Below are 20,512 nucleotides of genomic sequence, written 5' to 3' on the forward strand. Positions count from 1 at the left end.
ATGTAATATAACCTTTCTAAAAACGACAAGACTCTTTCAACCACTGCTGGAAGTTTTGCATTTTACTCACATATTTACAAGGTAACACAATTGCAAAAGTGACAGGATCGCTCATAGTGACACGAGATGTTGTCTATTATATGTGATTACATTCACACAGGTCGTAATGTCGTAGCATAGAATCAGCTAGTCAACCAGAACTATGAGACCGTATGCATGTTTTGTGTGTGTGTGTGTGGCTGTTGTAATTAATGTCTAAAGCTGAGTGCACACTGTTTGATTTGTCCATGATTTGTAGACATTTCGGGGGTCTTAAAAGATTAATTTTTATTGTTTTTCACAGGCGGCTAGGTCACTTAACTTCCAGTGAATTTCTGATAATGTGAAATTTTGCATCCTATAAAGGGATTGCTGTTACAATGGAAGTCCAATGAAGAACCAATTGGAGTACAGAAATCAATGACAGGTGTGTATATGGAGTGAGATAAAAATCTGTCAGTTAAAACTGTTTGTCTGTATTATAGGCATATATATATATATTTATTTTTATATATTTTTTTTATCATATACTACAGTACGTCTAGTTCACTCTAAAGAATGAGCAGTCCAGCCACAACTGGCTCCAGACACTGCTTTTTTTTTTTTCAGGCAAAATATTTCTACAGTATCTCAAGAGGATTCATTTCAATTTCACACACAATTTCACAATTTCAATTTCACACACAAATTAAGATGTAAGAACTGTGAAGGACTGAAAATATTTGATGTTGCATAGCGTTCTTTGGATTTTACCCAAGATCTCACTGGGGTCACATCATAAAATCTGACATGCAACTATCGAGATGCACATTAAGAACTAAGCACAGTGTTCTTAGCTTTTTAAAAAAAGAAAACCATGAATAGAATGGCTTTGTTTCTGTCCCACAAACATACACACAGAGAGTGACATTGTACCATTAATTTCCATAAATATTTTGGGTCAAATACTCTTGTTTATTCATCTGAGAAATGGTTGACTTGATGAGTAATGTAGTGTAGTGTGAACGCATTGTAGATCATCTAATTAAGTCTATCTCACACCTCCAGATAACTGTCAAAATGAGATATCAATTCTCACAGCTCTCTAAGGGAAATGACAAAACCATATAATGACAAAACAACGTGCACTTGCTCCTGTAAAATTATCGTCACTTTAGCTCCTGCCACTTTCAAAAGGTCAGGCTTACTCTGTTGAACATTTCATAGAAGTAAGCCTATCTTGAGAAATGTAGAAGTGTTCCAGTGTGAGCTACAGTATGTGCCTCATATGTGTCTTAAGGTTAAAGTAGAGTGTGCAGTCCATTACCAGATGCGAAAGACTGTCATTTGATTGAACTCCGACAGCTAGAGCCCTCTTGAGAGTGTCTGGACTTGAGCGTGCAAGGCTCTGAGGGCCAATTTCCCTCAGAGACTTGTGAGGCTAAGAGGATTTATAAGATGTTCTGCATGACTTGTTTTCTGACATGGGTCTGAGCTAACAGGAACGGGAACAGAATTAACTGCTAATGGTATAAATGTAGATATAACTAGGGTCAGAGGTGATGATATTTTCCTGGCTACTTGCTATTACTAGAGACAATTAAGGAAAGAACGGGAGGTGAAAAAGAGCAGTCAACATCTAGTTGTGGTTTGCTGATATTCCCCTTGGCTTGTGGTGGGTTCAAAGACAGGGTATTCTCAAATGAATTTACACCTCCAGTAAAAGCCACTGTAAACTTTTGTTTAATATCAGGAGTTTTCATTCAAGGTCAAAGAGATGTACTCTATGAGGGAATCTTGAGCCTGTATCACTAATGTCCACAGCAACATCAAAACAAAGCTGAAAGCCTGAATATTCTTTTTAGTCCTCATAAAAGAAAAGCCCACCATCAACAAAGCCTTCGTTTTCAAAAAAGAACATTGAATATTGGCTGGAATACCTCTCCAGTGCTGCGAAACCTCCTTAATGTCTGAGTGCTCCTTCTGATTTGTCTGTGCTGATGTACCGCGCATCTTCAGAGGCAGCTGTCGGGAAAGGGCTCTCAGGTGATTGGTTCTCCTTCACCGCTACCTCGGAGATGAGCGTCAGGCAGGTGGCAGGGTTGCGGGACGAACAGCGAGAGAGTAGCCCCTGCCCACTACGTCGGCAGGGGCATAGGTAACCCCGCAGGTGCATGCGGACCTTGCTGTGCAACGAGGCATAGATGAAGGGGTTGTAGCAGGCTGAGCTCATGGCTATCAGGTGGCAACTGACCTGCAGCACATTGACGTAGCGTTTGTCCAAAATCTGGAAGTCTGAGTCTAGATCCAGAAGGAGATTGAGGACTTGCAGTGGGAGCCAACAGAGGGCAAAGGCAAGCACAGAGGCCACCAGAAGGGAGAAAGTCTTGCGCCGCTGCTTGCTCCATCGCTGCTGGTTTTGGGAGGGCTCTCCAGGCAATGTGTGTTTGCGGAGGTGCACACTGATGGCACAGTAAGAGATGCTTACAGACAGCAGGGGGATCATGTAGGACGCCAACAAGAAGAAGCAGGAGTAGAGTAGGCGCTGTCGTTCGGTACCCAGCCAGAACTCTTCGCATACTACCAGCTCCATGCCACTTGGTCGCAGGTCCACGTAGCGTGTGTGGAGGGAAGGCGGAGCGGCAAGGGCCAACGAAACTGCCCAGACGACCAAAGCCACTGTGCCACATCCCCACACGGAGATACGCCTCCGTACCGGGTACGCCACCACCACGTAGCGGTCCATGGCGATGGCAGTGAGGGATAAAACAGAGGCGAAGACCGTTGCACCTTGCAGCAGAGGAATAAGGTGGCACATCGGGCGTCCGAATGCCCAACCACGTGCATCAAAAGCGTACGACGCCGTCAACGGTACACAGCTCAGGCACATCAGCAAATCCCCAGCTGCCAGGTTGCCAATGAAGAAATTGGTGGCATTGTGGAGCTTCTTGTCTGACAGAATGCAGGCAAGAAGGAAAGTATTCCCAACACCAGCTACAACAACAACTAAGGCGTAGAGCGGAATAAACAGAGGTTTGAAGCGCCACAGCAGCTGTGTTCCTGAGAACTTATCCAGGGGGTCTGTCCGATTCAAAGCTCCGAGGGTTGCGTTAAAGCCAGCCAGAACTTGTTCCAGAAGAGGATCCATTTCTACCTGTGACAAAAACATTCATGAATAAAAAAGATGCTCATCACGCACACACTGGTACACACTCGATCAACTGTTAGAGATAAACTCAGTGTGAGATTGGCACATGGAAACGCTGTTGCCATGCTCTTGATGGAACCCTTTTAAAGAGTCTTTCTCCTTCTGCCTTGATGAGACTCGAGCACTCTCTAAGCGCAAAGCAGAATGGCTGTGTTTCACAGATCCAATTAATTGTCAAACTGTTTTTTCTCTCAAGGGGAGTCATAAAGTCTAATTACAGAGTTATTATTTAGTATTCTCTAGAAGAAACTCCAAAGGTATTTACCTTTATTTAAAGCCACGTTGTCTGGCAGAGGATCTACTGGTTATAATCAGGCCTTATGAATGGAGAAAAATGAGCATTTGATGACTATAATTACTTCCTGAGTATATATAACTCCATTACACAGAATTTCACAATGTGTGATTACAATCATACCACAGCAGATATAAGTGGAAAAGGCTATAAAATAATAATGATGATAATAAACATGTTAATCAATTAATAACTAATAAATGAATTTTCTAATTTTGCATAATTATGATTTGCACTATAGGATAACATGTGTTCCAAATATGCCATCATTTTAAACAGTGATAGGAATTAAGTACAAATAAAAACACTGATATTAGTGTGTCAAATGAGAAATGATATCTGATGGTGGCAACAGCCGCCAGTAAAGCTGTCAGGCAGCTGGTGGTCAGAATGAGACAAAACAGATGCAGTGAATTGTTGCAGACTGATAAAAAATGTAATCAGTTTTTAATCATTAGTCAGGACTAAAGCAATTGAACACAAACTTGTTTACTCAATCACATTTCATTAAATCCACTCTTTTTTTAATAAACAATGCAACACTGATCTACTACTGTATGTATGGAAAACAAATGAATAAAAAGTGTTTTAATAAATAGCTATGCCATGTACAGCACAGTTTTAAAAAGACACATGCAATGTGAATGAAAAGCAAGTGTGTGTTTGTGAGAGAAAATGAAAAAGACAGAAAGGAAGAGTACCTGCTGCATAAAATCTTGATGAGTAGCAAGGTGCGGTTTTGATGTCCCTCAGTGTTGTTTCAGAGTTAAGATATTGTTCATCTCCACATTTCCACATCCATAAATGATCCTCTGTGCCCAGTTTTCCATGCAGTGGTGAGTATCTGATGTCATTTACCACTGTCTCACAGGAGGAGAGTGGTTATAGTGAGGTGCAGACCACCAACCCAATGGTCTGTGGTGGGGGGGGGGATGTTGGGTACTGAGAGGGAATGTGAGAGAGAGAGAGAGAGAGAGAGAGAGAGAGGGAGAAAAGGGGGAGTGACTCTGTCTTCTGTCACAACTGCAGTAAGACCAAGACTGAAAAGAGACACGGTTCTCCTTCTGAGACCAATCTTATTCTTTCTCTCTCTCTCTCTCTCTCTCTCTCTCTCTCTAAATGTGAATGCACACAGCGCAACTCAGTCTTTAATCTCTTTTTGAGATCGTTTTTCACTTCCCCTGCTATCTGTGAGCGGAGATAATTCTGGAAATATCAGTAAGGCAATGTGCGTGGTTGGAACTCTAATGCGCACCACACAGAATCACATATAGATATGAATAAAAAACCAAAACAAAACAGGTGGTTGCTGAATTCTCTAGAGCAGTTGGTCGTTTATTCAAGTTCTATGGGATCTTCGGCTTTGTAGACTTTTAGAAAGTAAATATAACACGCTTAAAATACTTTTCACACTCAAAGTAGTTTAATTTGTCTTCAACAGTGTCCAGCAGTAGCTTATATGGATACCATCATTTATTTTTGTCATTATGAAATGTCATTAATATTTTCCACCTGATAATTTCCATTATCACATCTTAAAAGTACAGTGCGTTAGTGCTAAAAATGATATTTGTGGAAATGAGATTTCCACTCATTTGGAAATTGTTGGGAGTGGCCTCACAGCCAGCACTGTATAGGCTATATTCTAAATGCACAAGTAAATAATTGCGTTTTTTTTTTATTTTTATTTTTACTGTGTAATTATTGTGTTCTTCACTGACACAATCCAGACAGCAACATAGTGTCGGCCCAGATCCGGCCCACATCTGGTACGTGTTGAATCCACATATACCAGATATGGCCTGGATCTGGGCCGACACTATGTTGCTGTCTGGGAATGATCCCCTCGATAAGTACACCAAGCACAACTTTAGAAAAAAAAAACTTTATTTGGAGTAAAATTGTTGGTTGTAGTTATTTTTATTTTTATTTGATATGAAAATAGATTCTTGAGACCAGTGTTTTTTTTATTTATCACAAGTAAATACTATTATAACGTTTATGAATATTTTGAATTAAGTTTTTCGTTTTAGTTTAAGTTTATTTTCAGCTTAATTTTAGTGAACATTTTTAAAATTTATTTTTATAATATTTTTTATATAAAATATTTTTATCTTTTTTAAAAACAGATTTTAGATACTATATTACACATTACAGAAATATTAAAATTTTGTTTAGATGATCAAAATAGTAAACTTAATATTTCATTTTTTTTTGGACAATAATATAATACCTATATAAAAGGTACTGTTATGTAGTTTTAATAAAAATGTCAATGTCACCCACTGTAATATTTCTCCATTTTGATGTTGACATGTAGCAATAAAGTTAAAGTTATAGACTATATCTCATATCTCATAAGCTTTCCTGTAGCTCAAACAGTAGAGCGTTGGTGCTTTTATCTCTAAGGTCATTGTTTCGTTTCCAAGGGAAAGAAAGAAATGAAGCTCTAGCATAAGTTCTGCTAGGAAGGCTCAATTGTTACGTCACTTATTACCTTCTCATCTATCCAATCATATTCCTATACTTGTGGTATAAAAGATTGGTACTTACACACGTCTGAGTTCGCAGATGCTGACGCTTCAATTCACCTCCATCCACCCCACCACCACCAAGATGGGTCTATCCCTCCATCCTCCCCAACACCACCAGGATGGTCTCTTCCCTCCATCCACCCCACCACCACCAGGATGGTCCCTTCCTATACCTTGCAGGGGGTCGGCTGCGCCCCTGCCTTCATCTTCAGGCAGGATATGCAGATCCGGACCCTCGGATTGCAAGCTATGGACGGGGGCCTACGCCAAAGAACTTGATTGCTTGTTGGGCTGTTAATAAATGTTAATTGTTATAGTATTTATTCTCCCGAGTCTTTCTGGTAGAACTGATAAGAATGCAAAAATGTGTACCTTGAAATGCAATGTAAGTCGCTTTGGATAAAAGCGTCTGCTAAATGTAAATGTATCTGTCATTGAATGTATTGCTACTGTCATCAGTTTGAGAAAGATCACTACATTCATGTTTCTCCCTCCCAACCCCTTCTGATCAACTTTTTATTCACTATTGTAGATGTGTTTTTTTTACTCTATTGTGATTCTCAGTCTTTGAAAACAACCCTCCTTGGTTTTCCTAGCTGAAGAAAGTTCCTCAGAGAAAATATCAAAGAGAAAAGCTAAATGTCAGACACATAATTCCTTCTATAAGCATCACTCCTAACAGTTAATCATCATTAGCCTTGCTATTTGCACCACAATGAGCAGGCAATAATTTAGAATCATTCAGCGATTCAGTGTTGAATAGTTTATAGTGATTGGAATGCAGGAAATGGTCAGGAAGAATCAGGAGAATCAAGAGTTTTCATTTTAGTGAGACTAAACATAGAAGTCTCTAGAAGGAGGTGGGATTCAGGGTAGATTTATGTGCACAATGTGCAAATGCAATCTGAGCATGAAACAAATGTACTGATTATGTACTCTGAATTTCACTAAAAGAAAACTGATGTTTCAATTAATTCATGGAAGTTAAGTTTCCATAATCACGAATCATTGTTCGATGACATTTACACATTTAATTCTCATGAATTCAAGGTAAACGTTTTATCTCCCTAAAGGACAGCTGAAGACGTGGGTGTGTTTTTAATTTGGACAGTCAAACTGGCATAGAGTGGATGTGTATGGGGGTTGGCATGAGGCTAAACACAATCAATTACCATTTTGTTGATGCCCTGAGAAGGGTGAACTAAAAATGGCCAAAAAAGAGGGTGAACAGAGTGAATTTGAAAGGTTAATTGCAGTTGTGCCTGTCTAAGTTAATGTCTTGGCATTGCTAGCTTTCTGAATTTGGCTGCAGGCAAAGCCTTTAGTGTAAGACAATCAACACTAATAATTTTATCCCTCGTGTCATGAGGATTTTGACCTCTGCAGTCATCCGACCTTTGTTCGACCCCAGCGACCGCTCTCACACTGTGAACGGTGGTGTCATATGCGAGCTGTTGCTTTTGCTTGACGAGGGGACGAATAAAGGGATGAAAGAGAGAAAAGGGAAAAGTAATAGATTCACTGGACATAGTGCTGGCTCTGGTTAAAACACTGATTTAGAATCAGAATGCCAGACTCAGATGGTGACCTTTTTGAAAAGTGCAAAGCCCTTATCTAGTCAGTCACAAAGGGCTTTGTGACATATTTTTGAATGAAACGGGATATTAAACTTTTATCTATTGTGAATTGATTGGGTTACGAAAAGTAATAATGTATCTTTCTGATACTTCTATGGCAAGTATATTTGTCCAGTTACTGCAATGGCCTTGGGGTCTCAAATGCCCAAAATATATGTTTTTTTTTCTTCTTTTTTTTCCGCACAAACAAAAGGTCCACGGTTCGAGTCTCGGCTGAGGCCGGAGTCCTTTCTGTGTAGAGTTTGCATGTTCTCCCTGTGTCAGCGTGGGTTTCCTCCGGGTGCCCTGGTTTCCATTCCGGTTAGGTGGCTTGGATATGACAATTTGGCTGTAGTGTGTGTGAGTGTGTCCCAGGTTGTGCCAGGAAGGGCATCCAGCGTAAAAACCTGTGCCAGATCCAGTGTGTATGAGTGTGTGTGTGGATGGCCAATTCCAATCATCAACAAAGTACGTGCGTATTGTCTCTGTAAACACTTGCATTTTTGCAACACTATAAGTGTGTCCTATCAGGTAATCAAATCGTTATGCAAGTAGACAAGTGGTCAAGTGCAAAGTGTGTAACAAACTACAACTGTTGTTGTGCAATTTGTTCTTGTTCTTCCTCTTCCATTTTTTTTAACAACAGAAGCCAACGTTGACGAGTGCTTGTGTGAGTGGTATAATAAATACAGGCAACTCATTTTAAACAAAGGCATTTTAAACTTTGTATAGAAATAGTGCAGACACTAGACAAGCATGAAACTTTATAGTGCGCATGTGTTGAACGTCTGTGTTCTCACACGCTATTTAAATTGAGTATATCCTGCTTTGAAAGGTTATGCGTTGTATGCATACAATAAGAGTACTAAGGGTAAACGATGGGCCTTAACATCTCAAACAGAATATAAATGTCAAAAAGATTCAGAAACTCACAAGTCACTGGTTTGAATACACTCACCTAAAGGATTATTAGGAACACCATACTAATACTGTGTTTTACCCCCTTTCGCCTTCAGAACTGCCTTAATTCTACGTGGCATTGATTCAACAAGGTGCTGAAAGCATTCTTTAGAAATGTTGGCCCATATTGATAGGATAGCATCTTGCAGTTGATGGAGATTTGTGGGATGCACATCCAGGGCACGAAGCTCCCGTTCCACCACATCCCAAAGATGCTCTATTGGGTTGAGATCTGGTGACTGTGGGGGCCATTTTAGTACAGTGAACTCATTGTCATGTTCAAGAAACCAATTTGAAATGATTCGAGCTTTGTGACATGGTGCATTATCCTGCTGGAAGTAGCCATCAGAGGATGGGTACATGGTGGTCATAAAGGGATGGACATGGTCAGAAACAATGCTCAGGTAGGCCGTGGCATTTAAACGATGCCCAATTGGCACTAAGGGGCCTAAAGTGTGCCAAGAAAACATCCCCCACACCATTACACCACCACCACCAGCCTGCACAGTGGTAACAAGGCATGATGGATCCATGTTCTCATTCTGTTTACGCCAAATTCTGACTCTACCATCTGAATGTCTCAACAGAAATCGAGACTCATCAGACCAGGCAACATTTTTCCAGTCTTCAACTGTCCAATTTTGGTGAGCTCGTGCAAATTGTAGCCTCTTTTTCCTATTTGTAGTGGAGATGAGTGGTACCCGGTGGGGTCTTCTGCTGTTGTAGCCCATCCGCCTCAAGGTTGTGCGTGTTGTGGCTTCACAAATGCTTTGCTGCATACCTCGGTTGTAACGAGTGGTTATTTCAGTCAAAGTTGCTCTTCTATCAGCTTGAATCAGTCGGCCCATTCTCCTCTGACCTCTAGCATCAACAAGGCATTTTCGCCCACAGGACTGCCGCATACTGGATGTTTTTCCCTTTTCACACCATTCTTTGTAAACCCTAGAAATGGTTGTGCGTGAAAATCCCAGTAACTGAGCAGATTGTGAAATACTCAGACCGGCCCGTCTGGCACCAACAACCATGCCACGCTCAAAATTGCTTAAATCACCTTTCTTTCCCATTCTGACATTCAGTTTGGAGTTCAGGAGATTGTCTTGACCAGGACCACACCCCTAAATGCATTGAAGCAACTGCCATGTGATTGGTTGATTAGATAATTGCATTAATGAGAAATTGAACAGGTGTTCCTAATAATCCTTTAGGTGAGTGTACATCTAACAGAATGTGTGTTTATGTATTCGTGCCAGTGCGTACAGTAGTTAAAGGTGAAGTGTGTCATTTATGCACCACTAGCAAAACCAAACAGAAAGCATTTTAAAAAGATTTTTTTCCCTAGAATCTTAACCGAAGTTTGGAAATTATTAGTATGCCATGAAGATCCATGGCTCCCTTACTGATTTTTACTGGCCACCCAATGAAATCTTTAGAATATAGATCCAGATGGAGAACCATGTGAATTAGCTCACTTCAACCAAGGACCATAATTAAAAAATAAATAAAAAAGGAGGGGGAAAGGGGTGTTTAGATTATGGGGTTTCTAATACACTACATTATATAATACTTAACAGATAAATAGTTCCATATGAAACAAACAAAGAAACATGGAGCTGGGCAAAAATGTCACCTTCACACAAATACCAAAAAGTTGTTTTGTATATTCAGAGGCATTTCAGATTACACATTCAGTCCTTTTGAGGTTTTATCATGCAGTTCCGCCAGTGTCAGCTGCATAAGATTGGGTCTTTCTCTGTTCGACCATCCCCTCAGTGCTAGTAAAGAGAACATGCTTCTTTTCCCACTCTCACATGAAGCGTCCTCTGACCCCTCATGCTTTTAGTGTTCAACATGTCTCAGTTTATTCATTCCCGCTCACACAGGAGATAAAAAACATGGCGAGAACTTTGAAGGTGCTGCTCAGCTAGAAGCTCCACTTCCAGATGAAAAACACACAGAACTGAGACGTACAAGAACTTTAATTACAATAACCCTAAGAGGGAATGGTGTATTCTTGTGCAGTGCTATTCCACTCGAACATGAAATTAATGGCACTTTAAAATGACATAAAATGATCAGATCAAGTCATCTATTACGTATTTTTCCCCCCAGAATCTTAATCGAAGATTGGAAATTATTAGTATGCCATGAAGGCCCTATTAATTTAGCTCCCTTACTGATTTTTATTGGCCGTCTTGTGAAATCTCTAGATCCAGATGCAGAACAATGTCAATTAGCTCACTTCAACCAAGACCAGAATAATAATAAATGGGGTTTTCTATTAATATACTACAACATTATATAATACTTAACAGATAAATAGTTTGGAAGTTTGAAATTAGATAAGTAATTTAATGATAAATTGTTCTAATTTACATATTCTCTTCAGACCCCTGGTTGAAGCACTGGGTCTGAAACAATAACAAGGGAACTGATTGTCACATTAAACCATTGGGCTCCATCACATTTTGATGAATTCTTTCTTTCTAGATTGAGAACTTGGTCAACTTTTATAACATAAAAATGTTATAATGTATGGAACTGGTTCACTGTTGCACAACCTTTGATGTTTGAAATTCTATTACCATCTGAACATTCACAAGAGAGCTGAGACTGAGAGAGACAGTGGAGTATGAAGTGTGGTTCAAAGGAAGCCGGACCAAGCTGGGAAGAAGGATAACATGGATTTTATTTTAATTACATGCAAGAAATTAAGTTTTATTGGGTCTCCTCCCAAACACACAGTGGGTCTCCTTCCCACACACACACACAGCGAGTCCCCCCAACACAAAATGATAATGAACCTAATCGGAAACAGGTTTTTCATACACCATTTAATTTTTTTTAATGCACAGATTTATGTATTTGTCTTTTGCACAGACCTTTGTTGCACAAATTTCTTATTTTTTATGCTAAATTTTATAGATAGAGGATTTCATCTCCCCTATAAATAAAATGTGCAAACAATAAATACAACTGAAGTGGATAATATCTTATATGTCATATATGACAACTTAAGTTAGAGGGAGAGAAGATGTGAGAGCTGACTAACCTGGACTCTTAACACTTGATGATGCCAAAAAGCCTTGCTATCAGTGGCAGAGAGAAAGGTAGCATCATCTCTTGTCTTCCCATGTTGCTTGAGCGCTGCTGGAATGTCGGGGACGGATGGTAATGGTTCTCCAGTGACATTTCCTCTGGTTACAGAATTCACTGAGTTTCCGATGTTCCGATGATGAAATAAAACACATCTTCTCCTCTTCATGCGTCTGGATGGAGGCTTCATGTTAGAGGGTATGGCAGAAATGAATGGGGGTATAACTGATTTAGGGAAGGGATTGTCAGCATCTTGCTTTTTCGGCTTGGGAAACAATTTGATATGTGTTTAGTCGTTTGAAATAAAAAATTTGATTGAAATGAAAATTAAATATGTACCTTTGTGTAACCAGAAAACTAATTAATAAAATGAATAAACATGTCATGTATAGGCTAGTGATCCCATTCATTTAATCTTAGAAAAATGTTTTACAATGCACAATATATTCTTAATACTTAAAATGAATGAAATATTATAATGGTGGTGCTTTATGGCTATATGGAACAGATGTCCTTAACGAGTTTAAAATAAGCAAACGTTCAAACAAAAATATAAATAGAAGAATCCATTAAGATGCAATCAATCTCATGCTACTGCTTACCTATTCATTGCGATCACAAACTGCTGAACAGCGTCACTCAGTTGAACTTCTAAAGGCGCATCTTAACTATGTAGTCATAACGCGCCAATCTCTTACGCTGATGTTACTGCAGGCGCTCCATATAAGAATTCAAGCAACACAACATTAAGACAACAAACGCTCTTCCTGGTGTACATCTTAAAAACAAAAACAAAAAAAGATTTTGCATATATGCCCTATTTTGCATTCTTTTGCCACATGCATGCGGATATTATACATATAATTACCCTTAGTGGATGACTGTATACAGTCATCCACTAAGGGTAATTATATGTATAATATCCTTAGCCTATGTGTAATATCATGTAGGCCTTATTTCGTTTGTGTGTGTGTGTGTGTGTGTGAGAACGCGCTATGAATAATACATGATTATTCCGACCTCTTGTGGTAACTTTACTCAATCGCTGAGAAAGATTTAATAGGCTACGTTGTTTTCGGGATTCAGTTTTCAAAAATAAGTGGACAATTAATAATAATAATAATAATATTAATAAAAACCTTCAAATACACTTTCACAACTACAAATTCTCATTTGTTTCGGATCCCCAATTAAATTTTCCACAGGCTAATTTAGGAGATTTGGCTGGTCGCATTCTATTAAAAACAAAAATCAGGAAAATTCTATTTTCCACTTTAATTTTCAAATTATTTGGCATTTATGTGAACTAATATCTATATTTTTGTTCATAAAAACAGAATCATTGTCCCCAATACTGATGTCTTTGCCATCAATGCCAAGCATTAAAGATCAAAGTTTACTCACTGTATATGTGTAAAAAAGTGCCAGAGTGAGAGTTTAAAATTAAGAAATGTCATTGCATTATTAACTTATTATCTGAGAGACACTTTACATAACCAGTCAGTAAAGTGTGACATAAAATTCTAGACCTGGTCAATACCCTTTCCCCCCTCTCTAATGGTGAAGTTATGGCATCTGAAAGCATGAGTATGGCTCAGTGGGTATGTCACCTCACAGCAAGAAGGATCTGGCAGAGCAGAAGATGTGTCTTATGGATTTCCTCCAGGTGCTCCGGTTTCCGAAACAACCCAAAGACAAGAAGGTTAGGTGGATTGGATACACTAAATTGGTGTGCATGTATTTCTCAAAGTCTCAGCATAACAAATATTCCTTGAACATTCCCATTCAATAACATTCACTGTTTCACTCTTTTGTCCTCTCAATACCAAACCTATCCCAAACTACCATACTACTCAGTGGAAAGCATCAAATAGGGCTTTTAAGGTCTCTTAATAATCTGAAATACCTGTCACAATTAATAAGCTACCAAGCAAAAGGAGAGAAATATATTGCAGAAGAATGTTTTTATTGATTATAATTAAGCTTAATTGTGAATTTACTGTACAGTTTGTATATATTTTTTATGCACGAATAACAGGAATAAAATTGGTCCTTAAAACATAAAAGTTTAATGATGGGAGTGGCTTGTAAAACATTACTACATTTCCCATGATTCTGATACCTTAAACTGACCTGCTGTTGTGAGTGAATAATGTGAGGGGTTAAAGAAATCAAAGAAAAAACATCGACCATTTGTAACCATGTCATTTTAAATACAAAACATTGCCCTTTTAGAGCTTTAGAGCTTTTCATTTATTTTTTATTTTTTTGGTATTTCCTTAACATTTTTACATTGAAAAATCAATCATTTAATATCCACAACATTTATAAAAACTGGAAATCTAACATACAAATATGAAAAACAGAGATGAGAATGAGGGGAAGAAAAATTGTTTTTAGTTGTAAAATATAAGAGCAACATTTGTAATGAAGTAAGAGTAACAGTCCCATACTGGCATACATTTATTTCATAGAGTATCAGAAGACATTATGCTGATAATAAGTATTAATGAATTACATTTAACATTAGCTATTTAAGATGCAAAAAGTAAACATATCAGGTAATAAAAAGGTTCATACATTTTTTCATCAACTGGCAAGTAAGTGATGAATCCAAATTTCACCTTCTGTCTTTTTTATTTAGAGAAAAGTTATATAATAGAAAACTGTTTTATCAGCTGAAACAGTAGCGGCTCCTACCCGTAAATTTAGGTAGGACAGATTCTGGGTCTTAGCGCTATAGTTTATGATAAACATGTAAGCTTTATATTCAGATCACTGAACACGTCTGACACACTTTTGGCAGAATTCTAACATCCTAGCATTATTCAGCCTGAGGGTGGCGCTCTAATGATGATCGACAGACTTTAGTACACATGACAAATGCATAGAATGCATCTTAGAATTGCCTTAATGTATTTATCGCGTCCGAATGTTGTTTTTAGAATGTTGCAAGTTATGTAGTAATTCCAGTGAGGAAAACAAAGTCATGTCTATTTTCAGAACAAACATAAAACAAACACAACAAAACTACTGTATATAAAGGCTATTCACATGAGCACGTTTAAACTAAAGGGTTTGTACTTTTATTAATTTGATATGCTACTCCACATAGGAAGAATAGACATGCCAACTATTTACTGACCTGATCCAGACACATAGCTGAAGCGGACTGATAGCATCTCTTGGTCTGGAACTAGGTTTACGTGACGTAACGTCACATGAAAATAAGCGGGCAGCCTGAAATCTGCCCCAATGGCTCTCTATAAGAGTGCGTGGCAGTTCCATTTTTCATCAAAGATTTACATTGGAAATTAGGGAGGACTCAGGTACCGACTGCCCCTCTTAGTATAATAAATGCATGCCTGCCGAATCCATGCGCTACATGTTAATATATTCCTTAGAAAATCCCAAAAATATCTGATGCAGAATGCTGAACACATGTATAATTGATTCAGTGTATATAAAGGTCTATGTTTGGATGAATATTTTAGTGGGGCTCTGCCCCACCTGCCCATACAGACGAGCCACGGCTGAGCTGAAGTAAAATCATCATAAATACAGGTATTGATATAATAATGCTGGTGAAAGACATTATCACTCTGTAATGTGAAAGGCCTCTCTCAAGCTCTGTAGTGCCTCCTCCTGAGTAATTTTCCCCCATACTTGAGGCAATAAAGCAGGTGCACACTGATATTCTTGAGCAAACCTTCTGTTGTACTTCATGAACACATACCTCCAGTAGACTGCAGACCCATTATTCCTAGGGTCCTCTGGGTAAATGTTCCAGTCTGGGTAGATGGACTGATATTCCTTAAAGGGCAGAGACTGGCCCCCAGTATGTCTGTTTTGAAACTGGGTTTTACCTGCAATATCTGCAGAGCAGGTGTTGTGGGACAGAGTGGTAGAGTTGGCATTGGTATAACACACTAGACCTTTAGGTCGATGCACAACAGCTTCATGCACTTGATGATCTTTTTCTTCCAGGTCACATGGAGCTTTGCAGAAAGGACAGCGCTTATCACACCCCTTCACTCTGTCATACAGCATGCCCTGAAGTTTATTAGGGAGGTCATCAGGGACTTCAATGACGTCTTCATTCTCCATAAATTCCTGAGCAATTGATGAGGACAACTCAGAGACTGATTCCTGTAAGTCTTTAAGGAAGTTCTCACGATGTGTACTTATGTCAAACAAAGGGTTTTCCAAGATTTGAGTTGGCACAGTGATTTTTCCCAGATTCTCCAGGCTGATGCAAACTTTCTCCAGTAGTTGCCTAACACTGATCTGTGCCCTACTACTAGATTCTGATGCCTGATTAATACAACTTTTCACCCAATTAAAGATTTGGTGCATTCTCTGTTCCCTGCGGTCTTCGATCATTACAGAACCTGACAGATGAGCTTTGATAAAGTTCTCAATACTCTTCTGGCTGAAGCTCTCATGGGACTGAAGATACTCATGGAAATTCTCAAAGCTGTCCTTTAGCAGCATTTCTTTAAGTAGACCGAAGTGGAATTTCTTTGGTGCGCTATAAAGCTGTGCATTTTTGTTCTGGAGCATATCATTAAATATCTGTCTCTCCAAACTGCTGTAAATGAAGTCTTCGGCTGTTGGCTTGAGACACAGGTTGGTGAAAGACTGAGCAGCTTTTTGACACTGGTCTCTTTGTCGGAACCGATATATGAAATTCAGCATTTGTCTGTCCTTGGTCTCATTTAGGAATCTCTCTTTAGTTTCTCTTTCCCTTATGAGCAATGCCTGCACCTCTTGAAAAGACTCCACTGCTTTGGTACAGATGTATCCTTTGATATCCGCTTCAAATTTGGGATTCATCATGAATGACTCACTTTTTAAAACTTCTAGACCTTTATCCACAATTGCAAGCAACTCTCTCATGTAGCTGTCTGAATAGCACTCTTTGTGCCTCAGTTTTTCTGAGACTGTCTTGTCACAATCTTCTATCAAATTATTGGTGAATCTTTGTGCAACATTCTTATTGTACTTCAGTGTTTTCTTCATCTTACTACTCAGAGCAAAATGGCTAGTCTTCACTTTAAAGCCATTGAGTTGGTTTGCATTTCTGAGTCTAACGTTTTGCTTTTTTAGACCACGATTGCTTAGGTTCTTCTTTAGCTGCTCCACCATCCTTTCAAAGATTTCCTGTGTCTCTAGGGGGGGATCCTTCAATTTGGATGGGATATTTTCCCAAACACTAACAAATTCACGTTCAAGCTCCTTGTCATCAATCACACTGCCATTGTTCTTGCAGGTCTTCAAGAGCGAACGTAACTTTACCTCCAGGGCTGCTTCAAGTGATGTCAATAAGGCGTGCATCTTTATTGTCATTTCATGGCGAATGGTAGCAGACTCAAGTTTCTGGGCAACATCAGATGTCATTTGCTCTTGAATGAGGTCTACTCTTTTGAGAAGATTTACTTTGTAATTTTCCACAAGGGTAATATCAATATCCTCCTGCCTAAGGTAGTCCCAGAGACTTGCCTTAATTTGGTCTCTCTCTGCACTGATTTGTGTATTTGCTTCATTCCTCAAAATTGTGAGTATGCCATCTGAATCCATACCCTGTCCATTTTGTGATGCAGATTCTTTTAACTCTGTTATGTGATTGTCCAACCCTTGAACCCAAAGATCGAGTTGATCATTGAGCTGCTTCTCTCCCTGTACAAGTTTTGTGCAGAGGCCAATGATGGCATCAGCTGTATTTGTGTCTCCAAACTTTATGGCAAAATTTCCATTTTTCACTTTCTCCCATAGATTGCACATATACTCCATTAATGAACCTAAGCAGGTTGGCTGATCATTTGTTGCCTTTTCATGAAACATCGTCAACAGGCTTTTCTTTAGCCTGAGAACTGCATCACTGTAGATTTGATCATTTTGTGAAGTCAAAGAGTTGCTGTTCCATGAGCTGGACAGGTTATGGCTTACACCTCCTGTTTCACTTGTGAGAAGTGTTTCTCTTTGGGATTCATTTGGGAGCTGTCCTGTGGTAAGTACATCAATTACACTACTCATGATTTTTCCATCCATTCCTGCTCTCTCTGAAACCACCTGAAAGATAGTCTTCCTCTCCAAGTTTCGTGTGCAGAGAAGAACGTTGACAGCAATATGAAGGTTGCTTTTTGTTTCGTCCTGACCCTCAGCTGGTAAATCTACCAGAGTTATGTCACTCAGTCCACTGACAAAGGTAGCCAGTTCAATGTCATGCACAAGACTTCCTCCTGCATTGCGGTTCAAACCTTCTGTGCCAATCAACATCAGAAATTCACAGTCCATCTCCATTCTTAAGTTGTCAGGCAGGCTGAGGAGAAGCATGTATGCCCCTTTGATATGCCTTCTACCCCACTTTGGGAAGTTGGTGCCAAACAATGCAGATAGGATCTCTGCATTTTTGGAGTTGTGGAAACCTAAGATTGTCAAAACTCTCATGCGACTGAACTTTGGCAGCTGCTTGTGTACCTCATAAAGAACGCTGTATACCCAGTTCATGGGAAATACTGAGGCATCCCCATCATAGAGCTCAAGTGGAACTCCATACAAGAGTAGTTCAGCACCTACATATGGTAAGCGGAACATGTCATACAAGTCACTGTTTGGACCGCGGAAGTATCGTTCGTAGACCAATCCCATTTCTCGAAGGAAATGTTCAAGTCCAATGCAAGGTTCTTGCATCTGTTCCTCATTTGTTCCCCTAAGATGGGACAATTTATCCAACTGCATAACTTCAAGTTTCACCCTCATCCAAGATAGGAAAAATGCCCGCTTGGTTGTGTCAAATGAACAGAGAGCTGCAATAAAAGCTCTCATGGCTGTTGTTAATTTATAATCAAGCAGTTGTTTTATAAGATTTTCCTTCTCCCCTATTAAGCTCTGTGTTGTATGTTGTTGGTGACGTCCTTCCTCCTTCTCCAGCTGACACAACTGCTTCCATACCATACCCTGCAGGGGCAGCTGGTTCTCCAAATAGCTGGACACTCCGTCTTCGATTCCACTGAGGACTTCTTCAACTTCCCTGAATGCCATTCGACATACCTCATCTTCATCAACATTAATGTCGAGGTCACTGGCCATACCAGCTGTACCTACAAGGTTTGCGGTGTGCAGGTATGGAATAAAGCGATCAAGAACATATTTTAAGCTTTCAGCAATTTCTTCCTCATTACCTTCACAGCCATTAAGCATTGTTCCATCAGGCATTTCTAAATCCTTCATCAGCCTTTGTTTAATTTTCTCATTATGATTCTCTTGGCTATCCTCTTCTGACATTGAGCAGTCGATTATAATCATGTGGCTTGTATTCTCCCTCCATGAGGCAAGCAGTTCTTGTTCCTTGGCACCAAAACTTCCGCAAAACACGATGAGGACTGCAGATGTGTAACACAGCAGACTCATCTGTTTTTTGCAGTTGGCTGCATCTCCACGGAGATTAGCTACTAGCACAGGACGAGGGAAGACGTTGTCATGATGATCTCCTGAAGGCAGATTCCAACACATCTCCACCAGACCATCTGAGAGAACACGAGGCAGCTGCCCTCCTTCCATACCACAGTTTATGAAGCACTCATTCAGCTTGTGTGGACCCCCAAGAACACAGTTGAGTACTCGAGATTTTGAGACACTGCAGCGACCTAGCCTCACTGCGGAGAGAAATGGCATCCTGGAATTGGCCATGTTCTTCACGATAGTTCCCTCAGAAGGTGAATTCCACTGACCTAGAACACCTCTAAATGGATACAGGAGCATGGTCCCCTTCTTTTCTGGGTAAACCGGTGGAAGATACAGAGGCACTGCAAAGTTGCATTGCAACATTCGGTGGGTGATCTCTTGCTGTAAGAAACTATTTGTTGTCATGTAGATGACAGCAACCAAGTCTAAAGGATTGATGGCACATTGTGAATTCTCATCCATGTCCAAACCGTAGTCTCCTACTACTACCTTGCAGCAAGTGCTGCGGGCTTGGGGATTACATAACCAGAGCCGCCGGAGGAATGCATTTGAGAGCTCTGTTGGGTCCTGTGGAAAGTCGTCTTCAGTGGTTGGAGTGTTTACATATAGCATTGTTGTAAGATCCATAGGTGACACCTTTTCCCTGTGCAGGTCCAGCATATGCAGTAAAATATGCTTGTCCCTGTCAATTTCAGACACTAGAGAAGAGATATATTGGATGAAAAAAACTTATAGTAATATCACATTGCAATATTACTGAAAGCTATGATTTTAGCAATTTCTGGACAAAAACATGTTTAATAATGGGATGCTGAAATTTGATGCATAACCCTCACCTATCTCAGTAGTTAGAGGCCCCAGATCAGGGACAATCCTCCGATGAAGAGACATGGTTTTAGAATGTTTATTTGGTTGTCAGTTATAATTTGTAGGATCACATTGACCAGCCAGCCAGAGTGTCCTTTTCGCTTATGAAACTGAAAATAAATAAATAAAATAAACACAGTTACACAATATCTACGCAATGCAAATTCAAAATGCAAGTTTTAGTATTGACTGCATTACATTTAGTCAAATAACAAATGCAGAGTGTCATTTTTGCAGCAAAACCTTGAGTGTTCATTCCAGACTAGACCTGATTATAGATTAATTAAGTGCCTACCTATCCTAAAAAGGTCAAATTAGATTTCCATGTCCTTGATGGAAAATAAATTACATCCAGACCTTTCTAAACGGCATCCATCTGAGGAAAACAATACAACAAAATTGTCCACACTTTGCCTTGGGGGAACCAAATTATGGTAATCATAATAGGCTAATT

At 39.5% G+C, this 20,512-nt stretch overlaps 2 protein-coding genes across 2 annotated transcripts; both read right to left on the reverse strand.

The window, feature by feature from the left end:
- Positions 1-1,866: 1,866 nt before the first annotated feature.
- On the reverse strand, positions 1,867-4,350 carry LOC311090518 (prolactin-releasing peptide receptor). The gene is made up of 2 exons (XM_084125814.1): positions 4,223-4,350; positions 1,867-3,172 (listed from the first exon to the last, which is right to left on the reverse strand). Exons 1-2 carry the CDS (start codon positions 4,229-4,231, stop codon positions 1,982-1,984), a joined length of 1,200 nt encoding a protein of 399 aa, XP_083981940.1. The 5' UTR covers positions 4,232-4,350; the 3' UTR covers positions 1,867-1,981.
- A 9,331-nt stretch (positions 4,351-13,681) lies between these two features.
- On the reverse strand, positions 13,682-19,319 carry gvin1l2 (GTPase, very large interferon inducible 1-like 2). The gene has a single exon (XM_084127363.1). The coding sequence runs from the start codon at positions 19,285-19,287 to the stop codon at positions 15,322-15,324; it is 3,966 nt and encodes a 1,321-aa protein (XP_083983489.1). The 5' UTR covers positions 19,288-19,319; the 3' UTR covers positions 13,682-15,321.
- Positions 19,320-20,512: the final 1,193 nt, after the last annotated feature.

The sequence above is a fragment of the Abramis brama genome (genome assembly GCF_963993115.1).
Source record: "Abramis brama genome assembly, chromosome: 10".
Classification (NCBI taxonomy): domain Eukaryota; kingdom Metazoa; phylum Chordata; class Actinopteri; order Cypriniformes; family Leuciscidae; genus Abramis; species Abramis brama.

Excerpts from the sequence above, each read along its gene's own strand:
- gvin1l2 (XM_084127363.1), bottom strand. The coding sequence starts at position 19,287 with ATGGAAGGAGGGCAGCTGCCTCGTGTTCTCTCAGATGGTCTGGTGGAG.